General features: G+C 35.2%; 1 protein-coding gene across 2 annotated transcripts in view; it reads left to right on the top strand.

Moving 5' to 3' along the window:
- The window catches only part of SPATA17 (spermatogenesis associated 17), a 228,590-nt gene extending 218,217 nt beyond the window's left edge, over positions 1-10,373 (top strand). Inside the window, exons 10-11 of one of the 2 annotated variants that reach the window (XM_003893103.4) lie at positions 6,005-6,087; positions 10,100-10,373. In XM_003893103.4, coding sequence (XP_003893152.2) covers positions 6,005-6,085 — 81 coding nt within the window. In that variant the 3' untranslated portion in view covers positions 6,086-6,087; positions 10,100-10,373. Of the gene's footprint in view, positions 1-6,004; positions 6,088-10,099 lie in introns of those variants that run through there. The other variant, XR_001895561.2, reaches the window with a different exon arrangement.
- Positions 10,374-14,878: the final 4,505 nt, after the last annotated feature.

Raw genomic sequence — 14,878 nt, 5'->3', positions numbered from 1 at the left:
GAGACTCTGGGCATCACACAATATGCAAATGAACTTGGTTTCCTGTTTAGATTCAGCCTGATAATGGATCATCAACTCATCAGCTAAAATTTTCTTCTTTGGGAACATGTACAAATGGTTTGATTGAAGAATGCATAATAAATCCTAAATCTCTGGGCTTTAGAACAACACAAGTAACAAAGATTGAATACTTGAGGATATTTTCCTGAAAACAGTGAACAGAAAGAAGGGAATACGTCCCACAACTGTAACAGTTTCCTGTATATTCTTTTATCAGAATTGTAGAGATCTTCATGTCATCACAGTTTTTTATATGCAATGAGAGCAAAGTTTGATCTTGCAGGAATAACGCCAGTGCCAGTTGATCTTTTAAACCTGCCTATAAACTCTCATTTAAAGAATCTGGAAAGTCTCCACTGCTAGCCAGATTTAGTTGAAGTCTTGTTCAGGACATAAGGAAATATTTTTGATTAAAACAGTATTTATACGCAGCCAGAAGTTCTTGCCATGCTCCTTTTTCTAACTCTAGTAGAAAAATCTTTGCCATATTTTAAAGCAGAATATATAAGACATTATAAGCTAGCTGAAAAATATGTGCATAGCCCTTGATTTTCATCTTATCTCTCTAATCTCAAAAGTTTTGTCTCCTATGGTGTAACAGCGCTGTCCTGCTTACTAACATTGAAGTATTTAAGCACTCAGTTGCGAGTATCTGGTGAAAAGCCTTAAATAACTAGATAAACAGTGCAGCTGCCAACCTAAAGTAATCTTACACTTAGGGGGTGAGTGGCCCAGGAAATGTGCTCTTTGTCATTTTGACTTGGGTTTGAAAATGGACCTGGGCTGCATTCCAGCTCAGAGAGCCGTTCACTTCCAAAGACTCCTAAATTGTCCCAAGGAGCTCATTTTGGCAGTGGATTATTTGTGTTTGGCTGGGCATCCTAATAGCAGAAGCTGTCTGCTCTGGCAAGCAAGGGCTATGGCAGCATTTAAAATTACCATCCCCAGTGTTTTTTCTTGATGAGGTTATTTTTCAGAAAAGCAGTTCCCCAACCCCCATTTAAAAAGTGACACTGTGTAAGTGTGCAGGTGGTTTTCTTGAGCTCATAGTTTCCCATGACTGGATGACATGTTTTATCGTATCAGAGGCAAATTTTAAACAAATGCGAATCAGCATCAGATTTCTCCCAAAACCAAAGCTCTCCTGATGGTATCTTCACCTCTTCCTGTACCAGAGGTCACAGTTATTGGTTGATTGGAGCTATATAAGAATGTGAGATTTTAGATTTAAAAATAAGAGCAATAAAGAGTTTCTGAAAGATTTTGTTTTGGAGGACATAGAAGGTAGGTACTTGAAGGGGTCAGTCCTTGTTTATCTGCACTATTATCTGACACTAGATAAGACCAAGTTTTGGTTACCATTGGTTGGAAGCTAACACAGTGTCAGACACATTGCAGACACCAAAATGTTACTTAAATACACAAAGAAGGTCTAACTCAGAATTAAGCGATGCTTCATTAGATCAGATGAGTCCAAAAGTAAGTACACAAGAAGATCCACAGAAATGAAGGAAAAAATATTAGAACTTCTATTTATATTTATTTTTCTCTCATTTGTATATATATTTCACATTATATTATATTCCCACAATATTACACATGGATAATTTAACACAAATGAATAGGCATCTATTGAATACTCACTGAAAATAGTTTTACTGATGGGATGGTATCATCAAAGTCCTGTTTCACCACATTATTGCCCCAAAATTAGTCTCCTGTAAGTGCTGATGGAATTTACTTAATTTTTGAAAGAACATGGTAGGTATAATATGAATAGACTTCTATTATTTAAGGAATAAGAGAGGAAAATACTTGTGTGAAGAGCCAGATAGTTTGTCTTGTTTAATCACAATCCTGTGATTAAACAACAATCCTGTGAGGTAGATATCCCCATTTTACAGATTACAAAACAGAATGAGTTGAAAGTGTTTCCTATGCTTCTATTTTCTAGAACAAATTATAGAGAATAGATATCATTTCTTCCTTATTTGGTATAATTCACCAGTGAAACCATCTTGTCCTTTTTGGAAGCTTATTTATTATTGATTCAGTTTTTTAAAATAAAGCTGGGAATGGTGGCACACAACTGTAGTCCCAGCTACTTGGGAGGCTGAGGTGAGAGAATCCCTTGAACCCAGGAGTTCAAAGCCAGCCTGGGAAACATAGCAAGACACCTTCTCTTAAAAAAATAGTAAAATAAAATTATATATATGTATAAATTTATACAGAGAGAAAATTATATAGAAAGTTTTATATTATACATAAATTTATATATAATTAAAGCATATAATTTATATATAATATATAAACTTTTATATGCTATAATATATTTTAAATTTTATATAACATTAAATTTTGATATATAAAATATTGTATATTATATAAAATTTTATGTATTATGTATATAAATTATATATGTAATGGTTACATATAAAAATTCTCTATGTATAATTTTCTATATGTATTCATTTATTCCTCTCTATATATGTAATTTTCTATATATATATAACATTTATTCCTATAGGCATATAATCTTATTTTATTATTTTTTATGAGAAGGGGGTCTTGCTATGTATGTATACAAAGGAATATTATGAGGAACTCTGTCACCTATCCTGGAGTGCAGTGGCACAACCATGGCTCACTGCAACCTCAAACTCCCAGACTCAAGCAATCCTCCCACCTCAGCCTCCTGAGTAGCTGGGACTACAGGTGTACACCACAATACCTAGCCAATTTTTAAACTTTTCGGGAGATAGAGTCTCACTATGTGGCCTAGGCAGGTCTCGAACTCCTGAGCTAAAGCAACCCTCCTGCCTTGGCCTCCTGGAGTACTGTATTATAGGCATGAGTCACTGTGTCTGGCCATAATATTTATCATTTTAACACTCATGGGATTAGAAATGATGGCCCATTTTTCAGTCCTGATATTAGTAATTTGTGTCTTCTCTCTTCTGTCTTAGTTCACCTGGTTAGGAATTCATCAGTTGTGTTGATGATTGCAAGAGCAGACTTTTGATTTTGTTGAGTTTCTCTGTTGTTTTCCTGTTTTTGATTTTATTGATTTCCGCTCTGATTTTATTATTTCTTTGCTTCTGCTTACTTTGTAATTAATTTGCTCTTTTTAATATAGCTTTCTAAGTGGAAGCTTAGATTATTGACTTTAGATTTTTCTTCTTTTCTAGTATATGCATTTAGTGCTATCCATTTTCCTCCAGGCACTGCTTTTGCTGCATCTCACAAATTTGATGGGTTGTATTTTCATTTTTATTTAGTTAAAAATATTTTGTATTTCTCTTGAGACTTTTCCTTTGACCCACGTGTTATTTAGAGTGCATTGTTTAATGGCTAAATATTTTGAGATTTTCCAGCAATCTTTCTCTTACTGATTTCTAATTTAATTCCATTGTGGTCTGAGAGCAGACGTTGTATGATTTCTATTCTTTTAAATTTGTTAAGGTGTGTTTTATGGCCCAGGATGTGGTCTATCTTGGTGAAAGTTCAGTGTGAACTCTATAAGAATGTGTATTCTGCTGTTGTTGGATTAAGCTGTCTATAGATGTCAATTATATACAGTTGTATGGTAGTACCCTTCAATTATATTCTGCCTGCTGGATCTGCCATTTATGGACAAAGGGGTGTTGAAGTCTCCAACTACAATAATGAATTCGTCTGTCTCTCCTTGCAGTTCTATCAATTTTTGCCTCATAGATTTTCACACTCTATTGCTAGGCACTTCATTACTATGTAATGCCCCTCTTTATCCCTAGTAATTTTCCTTATTCTGAAATCTATTTTGTCTGAAATTAATGTAACTATTCCAGCTATATTTTGATTAATGTCAGCATGGTATAACTTTCTGCATCTCTACTTTTACTCTGTGTTTTCACATTTAAAGTGAGTTTCATGTAGACAACATATAGTTGGTTCTTCTTTTTTTATCCCATCTTGTTCTTTTACTGGTGCATTTAAACTATCCACATTTAAAGTGATTATTAATATAGTTGGATCAATACCTACCATATTTGTAACTTGATCTTCCCTTTCTTATTTGTTTTGCTTTTGTCTTCCACTCCTAGTCTTCTCTAGTTTTAGTTAAACATTTTATACAATTTAATTTTCTTTCACTCTTAGCATATCAAAATTTTTCTGTAGTGATTGTTCTAGAGTTTGGAGTATACATTTATGAGTAATCCCAGCCCACTGTCAAATAACACTATACTGCTTCACGGGTAGTGCAGTTACGTTATAACTGATTATTCCCAATTCCTTCCTCCCATTTCTTATAACATTGCTGTCATTCATTTTCCTTATCCACAAGCAATAATCATGAATGACATTGTTGTTATTATTATTTAGAACAAAGGCTGTTATCTTTTAGGTCAACTAATAATAAGAAAAATAAAAGGTATTATTTTTTCTTCATTTATTCCTTCTCTTTATTTCTTCATGTGGAGCTGAATTTCTAACCTATATCATTTGCCTCTCACTGAAAACTTCTTTTAACATTTATTGTAAGGCAGGTCTACTTTTTTGAAAATTAAATGAAATATTATTATACATGTAGATTAAAAAAAAAAAAAAGCTATTCACAGTTCTGGATTTCAGTGTTCATCAAGTTGCCAGCATAAAAAATCGCTGATGCTTCATGCAGATGTCTAAACTCTATATGCTCAAATTTAAGAGTGATATGAATAATTTACTATTGAAAAAAGTAAAGATATCATGTGCATTGTTGCAAATACTGTGCTGATTTCTGATTATCTCCAGAATTGTAATTTGTAATGAAGAGAAGGCAAGAATATAGATGCTCAGCACCACTGGAAAATGATACTTCATTGTGTAAAATTGTATTGCATTCATGCTATCCAAGAAGGATTTCATTCATATTAATTAATTTGCCTTTTATCTAAGCATTTTTATCCTCAAATTCTCTTTGCACTCAAAAGCAGTGTCTGTCACAACCCACCATCCTTCATGTCACTTGGGCATGACAAACACAGAGCAACAGATGTGGAGCTTTTCCCTGGGGCTTGAAAAAGCATTAGTTGTAAAAGCAGGTATTAGGGCTAGAGGCTTTGTTGTACCAGAGTGGAGAACCAGATCTCTAGTGACAGAGACACTCTCATGTCCACATGTTCTTTAGCACATTTATTTTTGCATGTGTTTGTTATATATGGATCCTCTAAAGAGCTGGACTCAGGGCATAGGTCTTTTTCTCTTACATTTTCTTAAGAAAAAAAAAAAAACTCAGCCAAAATTACCTTCGTTAACAATAGACCTCCTTTCCAAGAAGAAACAGACACCTTTATATAGTCTGACCATTCGTTTAGAGCATTCATTGTTGATTTAGTGTATCTTACCTTTTTAATGACTTTTCCTGTTTTAACATGCATGAAAAGCATCCATTTCTATGCTCAATCAAATGCTGCTTCTCCAGTTACACAACAAAAAATGATTTCTTTCCTCTTCCTTCTGAACTCCCTTACCATTCATTTGAATCACTTCTGAGGTAATGAACATAGTCTACCGTGTACGATAGTGATTTGGGTGTATCACCTTTCCATTTCCACTCAATTCAGTTAACAAGTATTTATTGTGCACAAAACAAAGTACCAACCCCTATGAAGCCAAGGTAAAAAATTTAGATTATGACTCCTTGAAGACAGGTGGATATGCCTGATGTTTGCATTGCCCAGACTTGCTTGCAGGTGACATCCATACTGTTAAAGACTATGTGCCAGGAAATTCAGTATGCCTGATTTTCAACTGATAAAACTTCAAAAATTTACCTGCTAATTTTGTTTTGAGAGTATAATGGGAAATTTGAAGTGCAGTCGAAAGACATCTGTCTAGCAATTTAATCTAAATAATAACAATAATGATAATAACATAAAATCATTATGATCTCTGTGGTAATCTTTGAACTTTTTCCTCCTAGGATTTCCAGACTGTATTACCATCATTTGAGCTCTTCTCGAAGTATGGAAAATTATATTCAAAAGCTGGACAGATTGTATAAAGGTATGACTTTTTGCTAAGAAGTACTTCAAAAAGTATATTAAATAACACTTAAAAATCAAATGGGGTTGACTTAACTATCAAGCATTTTAAAACCATGCTATAATAATATTTATATGTAATAAGACTCCATAAATTTCTTTCATTCTAGTGTAATGGTTTTCAACATTTAAAAGATAATGAATTTTACTTTTCAGATATCTTCTCCAAAGTAAGCCAAAAATACACTAAGAAATAGAACATTAAAAATCTAAAATACTCTTTTTTTTTTTTTTTTCTTTTTGAGACAGAGTCTTGCTCTGTCGCCCCGGCTAGAGTGCAGTGGCATGATCTTGTCTCACTGCAACCTCCCCCTCCCGGGTTCAAGTGATTCTCCTGCCTCAGCCTCCGTAGTGTCTGGGACTACAGGCAGTGCCACCACACCTGACTAATTTATGTATTTTTAGTAGAGATGAGGTTTCACCACATTGGCCAGGCTGGTCTCGAACTCCTGGCCTCAAGTGATCTGCCCTCCTTGGCCTCCCAAAGTGCCAGATCACAGGCGTGAGCCACCATGCCTGGCCCTTAAATACCCTTTATCTTTAACTAATACAATAAATAGTTTTACACAATACAGTGAAAAAATACTGTTGGTGCCCCAAAGCCAAAATACTTCTCAGTGCTGTGATGATACAGTATCATTTCAAATATTATACTGAATAATGTACATTATTTGAAGTATGAAGTATCTTACAATACCAAAGAAATAAATACAGAATTCTGATTATCAGTGTTTACGATATATAAGAACAAAGATAACCATATAAAACTCAAGAACAAAAAATAAGCTCTCAGTGGATACTGTATTCAATTTCTAAGGCATTTTAGAATAGAGCAGTGGTTACAATTGAAGTGTGTCTAATAGGAGGTATTGTGACATTTTCGGCCAAATTTAAAGAATGTACAGGGTGAAGACAGCAAAGATCACTGCAATTGAAGGAAAGGGGCAGAAATGAGAAATCACGCAAGTTAGAATCTCCCAGCTATCCTCTCAGACCAAGAAGCAAGGAGAAAGCACCAGGCTGTTAGAAAGAGCACAGGGTAGATTCAAGGCAACGTTCCTTCAATTTTATGTTATTCTTTCCTCTCTACCCACTGAGTGCTTCAACTTGGAAGTTAATATGTTAAATGCAGATACCAGTGTCTTACCTTTTAGCTACTCTGAAGGAATACATGAGGGGAAATGTGAAATATTCTGAGCGAATAGAAAATGTATATATAAGACCAACTGGAATCGCCGTTTCCAAGGTTTATAAAGTATCATTACCCATTGGAGCATTTATCTGGTATTTGAGAGCCAGAGTATGAAGTAATGTAAATACAATGTCTCATATTTGTGTGTAACTTCAGCTTTTAACTCAAAGATATATCAATTCTGTTTATGATGATGAAAGATTGAAAATAACTTGAAAATAACTTGTAAGTTAGCTAAATAATAAAACACATATAAGGCAGTACTATGCAGACAGTAAAATGTTATAACTCTTTACCCATTAATTTAAAAAAATGCCTACAATATATTTCTAGGAAAAGAAGGCTGGATTCAAAATATGCTGTGTAGTCTTATTTCACTTAAATATATATATATGTCTGTGTGTATACATACATATATACATGTGTATATGTATAAAAACACACTTGCACACACTTATATTTAGTATGTCTATGTATACATTTGTATGTTGTAAAAATGTTAATGGTGGCTATCTCTGGGTGGTGAGATTATGAGTACTTTTTGTGGGATACTTCTTTTTATTTCTGTTTTTTGATGTTTTAATGCAACCAGATGAAAGCCAAGTATTAAAACAAAACGCTCCAGTAGGGACTGTTTGATCTACTCTACCAATTACAAAAACATCTTGACTTTATTCTATTTAATCATAATAATTTAGAGGCAATTATCTTTTTTTCTTGAAGATGAAATAATTACTTGCTAAATTATTTATACAGAAAGACAAAGATGAGTAACAAATGGTGTACATTATTTCTCATTAAAAAGAATGTGCAATGCAAAGACACAAATATGTTAATGGATTTTTTTAATGTTTGCTAACTCTTCTTTTGGATTTTTAACAATTTTGTGAATTGACAATATTATAAAAACGTCATCTCCTTTTCTTTGATAGGAAATGAATGTCTAGTGTTTAATTTTGGTAAGTGAAGGGCAGCAGCCTTAGCTGAGGCTCTCCTATTAAGATTTAATTTCACCAAATACAACAAAGTGCTTCTGCTCTTTGTAAAAAAAAAAAAAAAAAAAAAAAGGCCAAGATGGGGACACTTGCACCAAACTGTTGAATAAAGATGCCATAGTAATTTTTAGAGCTATCTATTTGATTGCTTCAGCTTCAAGGTAGTTCATCACTTCACTATAATTCACCCGACATTGCCTTTTACACCCAATACTACATTTTCCCATCAGTCCGATTAGAAATAGTGATGCCTTTATCAGATTAATCTTTCTTTCTTTTAGCATGTCTGAGTTTAGGATAAACACTGCCTGTACCTAGCTGATATCATTAATGCTCTAAGATTTAAACCACTGAAAAATACACAGAACTAGATCTTCAACACACACACATGTTAAAATCTACTGTCTGACTAGGATAACATTACTCCTTTTAGTGTCTTTAATTTGTCTTTTTAAATGGTCACTATTTGTAACTTTCAGTAGTTTCCCAAAAGCAGTTTGGTCTAAATCAGAATGTGCCATGTGCTGTCAAGAGTGCTTTGCCATCCTTTTAGCGCCATTTATTTTTCCAGGCAGAGTCTCTTTAAACATTGTTGTGGAGAAAAATTAGCAAGATAAGGTTCAAATCATTGGTTGGAATTTTATGAATTGGATAATGTACCAGATTCAGTCTGGCATCAATGTGAGTTTTCCTACATTACAGGCTGCTCAACTTCCTCCAGTTTGTCTTTGCAAAATGGGCTTTGGTCCAGGCTGTTTTTCTGCTAAAAAGTGGTTCAATTTTGAGGCCCGATGAGATGAGTTTTAATTAAATTACTTATTAGGTTTGAAAAACAATGTGCTTTTTCTCCTTTTCCATAGGAATTTGGCAGATGAACAACTCAGCTAAAACAAATAAATAAATAAAATGAAAAATAAGTATAGTTAGCACCTGGATTGGGAAAGGGGTTAAATGCCATGGTCTTTTTTTCCAGAGGGAATAAGATCTTAGCAACTGTGTAAGGAAAACAAGTTCTATGAGGGGAGAGTAATAATTAAGCATATAAGTTATATGTGTGCCTGTTAGGAGTTAAAATTTTAGTTTAATAAGAAAAATTATTAAATTTTGTCATTCAGTTTGGCATCATGTGAACTTATAACCCTTTTAAGTTTTGGCGTAGTGAATTGGCAAAGAGAAAAGAATAAAGGCATCTTCAGTGTCCTTCTCTTGGTTCAATTGTGTTTGATTCAGAATGTTATAACCACCCCACCTACCAGTATGAAGATGTTTTGCTGTGGTTTTCCATAATGGAGGCAGATTTGCCAGATATGCCATGTGTCCAGGGACACACATAATCAAGACTGGCTTTTTTGTTTATGGTTTTTGGTTTGTTTGTTTTTGTTTTTTTCAGAGACAGGGCCTCACTCTGTTGCCCAGGGTGAAATGCAGTGGCGTGATCATAGCTCACTGCAACCTCGAACTCCTGGGCTCAAGTGATCCTCCTGCCTTAGCCTCTTGAGTAGCTAGGATTACAGGTACATGCCCCCATGCCCAGCTACTTTTTTAATGTTTTGTAAAACTGGGATCTCGCTATGTTACCCAGACTTGATCGTGATTGTTCAAGAAGATCTGCAGTAGTGTAGATGGAGAGCAGAGAACAGGGCTAAAAATGAGTCAAGTCCGGGGCCATGACCTCCTGACATTAACTGAACTAAAGCTAAGAGAGGAAGACTTAAATAGAGAATTTAAGAACTTGTGTTTCTGAAGTTCTTTTTTTTTTTTTTTTCATTTTACTGTTTTGTTTTCAGAAAACAGAAGATGAAATATAAAACTGAGATTAAGGTGTGAAGTGAGTGTGAATAGAAGACCCCACTGACTGGAGTCCTGGATTCTTCCACGGCTGAGGAATGACCTTGAATCTCTTAATTGCTCTAGTTTTCTCTCTCTTAAGTGTCAGAAGAAGAAACTGAAGCCATCTGCATTTTAAAACTTAACAGTTCTGAAAGGAAAACACAGATGAAACACATATACTTGCTATGATTCAATAAACTATAAACTTTTCTAGCTCTAGTCATGAATTAACTATTGTGTGTATGTATTTGAAATCTCTTAGACATATATTTTCAAACAAATACTTAAACTTGAGTCTTTTACCTCTGAGAATGTCTGTGACAATCACAGCCCTTGGTGACCAACAGTGCCATAAATAGTTCCCCTGAAGTACCCATATTCTGACCCCATCACCTGGGTCACAAATGATGAGACCAGTGTTGAGTACCCAAATTAAGGGTGACTAACATGTAAGTTGGATGATGAATGGTTTGAAGTGTAAATTGTGTGAACTAGTTCAGCATAAAAGCTCTGCCCTGAGAAATAATGACTGATTAGACCAATTAGAAACCCCTCAGACTGTTGAACTTGAGGCACAGAGACGCAACAGACACAGACTAGTGGGTGTGGGAGCAGAAACACAGGCACTCTTAAATGGAGAAGACATTTGCAAGTCTCTGCTGCCAAGGGAGCAAAGAGATAATCTGGATGCCAGGGCTGTGTCAGATCCTGCATGGCTCTGAACTACAGTTGGTTTCCAAAGAGCTGGGCTTTTGTGAGGTTTCTGTTTTTTATGCGATGCTTAGATTTTTCCTGGAATCCTTGGAAGTTAACTCAACATTTGAGGTTCCTTTATCCTTTAATCCCATCCCTTGTGTATCCTTACAATAAAACTTCCTGCTGGAGGTAGCCTGAGGGAATCTTTGTTTCTTGTATCTGAAGAGAATAACACTAAACTTATTGCATATGATTTTGGGGTTGGATCCAATGATAGCACACAGGGACAGGAAATGTGATTTATTGATCATAAAAGCTTTAATTTAAAATTGCTGGCCAGTGAGATCCAGACTCTGGGAAGTGTTATAGGCCAAATGATCTGTTTCTTCAACAAATAAATTACAAAACTGAGGGGAAAAAAAGGAACCTATTAAAAAGACATTATCTATCAATCACTGTGTGTGTACAGTTTTGAGCTCCTGATTTAAATAAACAAATTGTAAAATAAAAGATCTTTTGAAACAATTGGAAGTTTGAACACTGATTGGATACTGGTGGTATAAAAGATTATCTTTTTTTTAGGTGTCATATGGTATTGTTTTGGTTTACAAAGTTATAGAGATAAATGTTGAAATATTTGCAGATGCATTGATATGATGGCTGGGATTTAATTTGAAAGTCAAAGAAGTGAGTGGAAACACGTATACTTCCCCTCTTATAATGTGGTTATGTCCCAATAACTCCATTGTAAATTGAAAATATCCTGTTGAAAATATTGTAAGTTAAAAGCACTTAATACAGCTAACTTACCAGACAGCTTAGCTTAGCCTCACCTACCTTAAATATGCTCAGAACACATACATTAGCCTATAGTCGAGCAAAATCATCTAACACAAAGCCTATTTTATAATATTGAACAACCCATGTAATTTATTGAATATTGTACTGAAAGTGAAAAATCAAATAGTTGTATGCATACTCAAAGTATGGTTTCTATTGAATGCATTGTAAACCAAAAAGTGTCTGAGACACCTCTCTTTTTAAAAAAAAAAAAACATTTATGAGACAGTCTCATTCTGTCACCCAGGTTGGAGTGCAGTGTTGTGAACTCAGCTCATTGCAACTTCCACCTCCCAGGCTCAAACAATCCTCCCACCTCAGCCTCCCAAGTAGCTGGGACCACAGGCATGGACCACCGTGCCTGGCTAAATTTTTTGTACTTTTGGTAGACACGGGGTTTTACCATGTTATCCAGGCTGGTCTTGAATGCCTGAACTCAAGCGATCTGCCTGCCTCGGCCTCCCAAAGTACTAGGACTACAGGCATAAGCCACTTGAACCCAGCCCTAAGACAAGTCTCAATTAGTTTAGAAGTTTATTTGGCCAAGGTTAAGGATATGCCCTTGACACTGCCCCTGTCAGTACAGGTCCTGACAGCATGTGCCCAGGGTGGTCAAGCTATACAACTTGGTTTTATACATTTTAAGGAGACGTAAGACATCCATAAATACATGTAAAATGTACATTGGTTCAGTCTGGAAAGGCAGGATGACTCAAACTTGAAACAAGAGGGTAGGGGTGGGAGGATGTGGGGGATGCTTCCAGGTCATAGCTGGAGTCAAAGACCTTCCAGTTGGCAATTGGTTCAAAGAATTTATCTAAAGGCAGTATCTGGGTTAAATAAGGGGACCAAGGTTCTCATTATGCAGATGAAGCCTCCAGGTGGCAGACTTCAGAGAGCATAGATTGTAAATGTTTCTTATCTGACTTAAAAAGGTGTCAGACTCTCAGTAAATTATCTCCTGGATCAGTGAAAATACCTGAAAAAAGGTTCTCTACAGAATGTAGATTTTCCCCATAAGAGATAGCCTTGCAGGGCCGTTTCAAAATATGTCAAAAAATATATTTTAGGGTAAAACACTTCAATTTCTTTCAAGGCCTGATATTTGTCATGTGATGCTGTACTATATTCAGGCTGAAACTTGGTATCTTATTGATATGAAAAATCTTAAGATCTCTATTTTACTGTTAATGCTGGTCAGTGGTGCCTGAATTCCAAAGGGAGGAGGGTATAATGAAGCAAGTCCAATTCCCCATGCCCTGCCCCCACCCCCACATCCCATCGTGGCCTGAACTAGTTTTTCAGGTTAACTTTGGAATACCCTTGGCCAAGAGGAGGGCCTCATTCAGATGTTTGGTGGGGGGAGGGGGATCTTAAAATTGTATTTTTGGTTTACAGCGTATTGCTTTTGCACTACTATAAAGTAAAAAAAATCATAAGTCAAGCCGTCATAAATAGAGGACCATCTGTAGATATGAAGGAAGATTAACCAAGACTTGGTTATTGTTAAAGCCGATGATTGGCTATACGAAGATTTATTATACACTTTTGTGTACTTTTGTAAGGTTTTGGTTGTTTCTAAACTTAGAACAAAATAAGTAATCGGCCATCTTCATTGGATTGTGAAGGCATTTCCTCCCACAGGTTTGTATAAATGGCAGCCATGTCCCCTAATTGAACCAGGCATGAATGGCCTTCATTGATTTTGTAGACCCTGACCTTCTCTGTTCTTCCAGAGAAGGTGGTACTCAGGTAAAAACTTCTAAGCATTTTGTTGTTCAGAATATGACTTTGATCTTCTCATGAGACTCAAGTTTTTGAATGCTTAAGGCTCTTTATTGCTAGTGTATGTAAGTAATATCATTGTCCTTAACCACCATCTGCCTCTCCCCCCAGACACACATAAGTTTATGATAACTACAGAGGTGTCCAGATGAGTAAAAACTGCCTTTGCATTAAGGTGAGAGAAGATCAAGATGAAATCTTCTTGGAAAATATAACTGGGGAAAGTAGTTTGTCTCTTTCTCCTGGAAAACTACTAGACTACATCAACTTATATACTTCTTTTCTATATTCTCAATATGAGCCACTTAAGAAAATTAATGAGACCTTATGTTTGACCAAAACTGGTAATTCCTTGATGTTATTCTCCAAACTTGATTCTGAATGTCTACTGACCACCAAAAACACTAAGAGTACCACTGTGGATGTTTAAAGGCATATACCTTAAGAGCCTTCAGAATTAGATGCTTCAGTTCTTCTGAAATCAAAAGTCACATCAGCTTTGCTGTAGTTAATCAGGTAATACCTTTCTTCTCCACTGCTCTCTAATTTCTTTGAGGGCGAATACTGTCTTTCTTGATAAATGCCCTGTACCCAACATCTAACAGAGTACCTGGCATAAAGTGAAATCCATTGAATGTGTTAATGATAAATAAAGAAGTTCAAAAAATCTTTTAATAGAAGCTATAAACTAGCAGATAAGCAAAGTCATTCTCATAAAACACCGTTTGTCATTTGAATGCATGCATCGTGGCCTGTTATTTTTAACTAGTCTCACTAATTTATAGTTATACATGATGTAGATCTAGATTGTGATATACACTAAGTGGGTTGATCCTGAGATCAATCTATGAATGCTGCTTGGGTAAAGTGTTCCTCTTGGGAAATAAATAATCTTTCATATCTGTAAACTTTAGTATAATTGGTTATTTATGCAATGTATTGTTGTGGTCGTCAACTCAAGATTGTATTCTCATCTGGGGACATTATGAATCTTGTTATTTTATCCCCATTTTTGCTCTGTTTTTTCACATTTATGGCTTACCTGTTACAGCTGCATGGTATCCATTTTCTGTGCTAAATTCATCTTTAATTTATTATTTTTTTTTAACCTCAGCTTTTCTTTTAACTTTGCCCTGATTTTCTCTTCCATTTTATTTTCACCTCCATTTTAGGAATAATAATTTACTAAATTATATGAACCTATTTGAGATAATGATGATGCCTGGGAAGGGGCAGTATTGCTGGATCAGAATTCACTTTTTCCAAGTTACAGATTTTAATAAACCAAAGCATTAGGATAAATTTTTATTGAAAATTGAGTGAATGACTGAACAAGTCACTGGGGAATGCTGTTTAGGTTGCTCTATTTTCCATGGATTAAATTAAATTCTACTTAGCTAGTGTCTCTGAGCTTA

The sequence above is a fragment of the Papio anubis genome, chromosome 1 (genome assembly GCF_008728515.1).
Source record: "Papio anubis isolate 15944 chromosome 1, Panubis1.0, whole genome shotgun sequence".
Lineage (NCBI taxonomy): Eukaryota > Metazoa > Chordata > Mammalia > Primates > Cercopithecidae > Papio > Papio anubis.
Note: the sequence above shows the minus strand (reverse complement) of the source record. Positions and strands in the feature narration are given on the sequence as shown.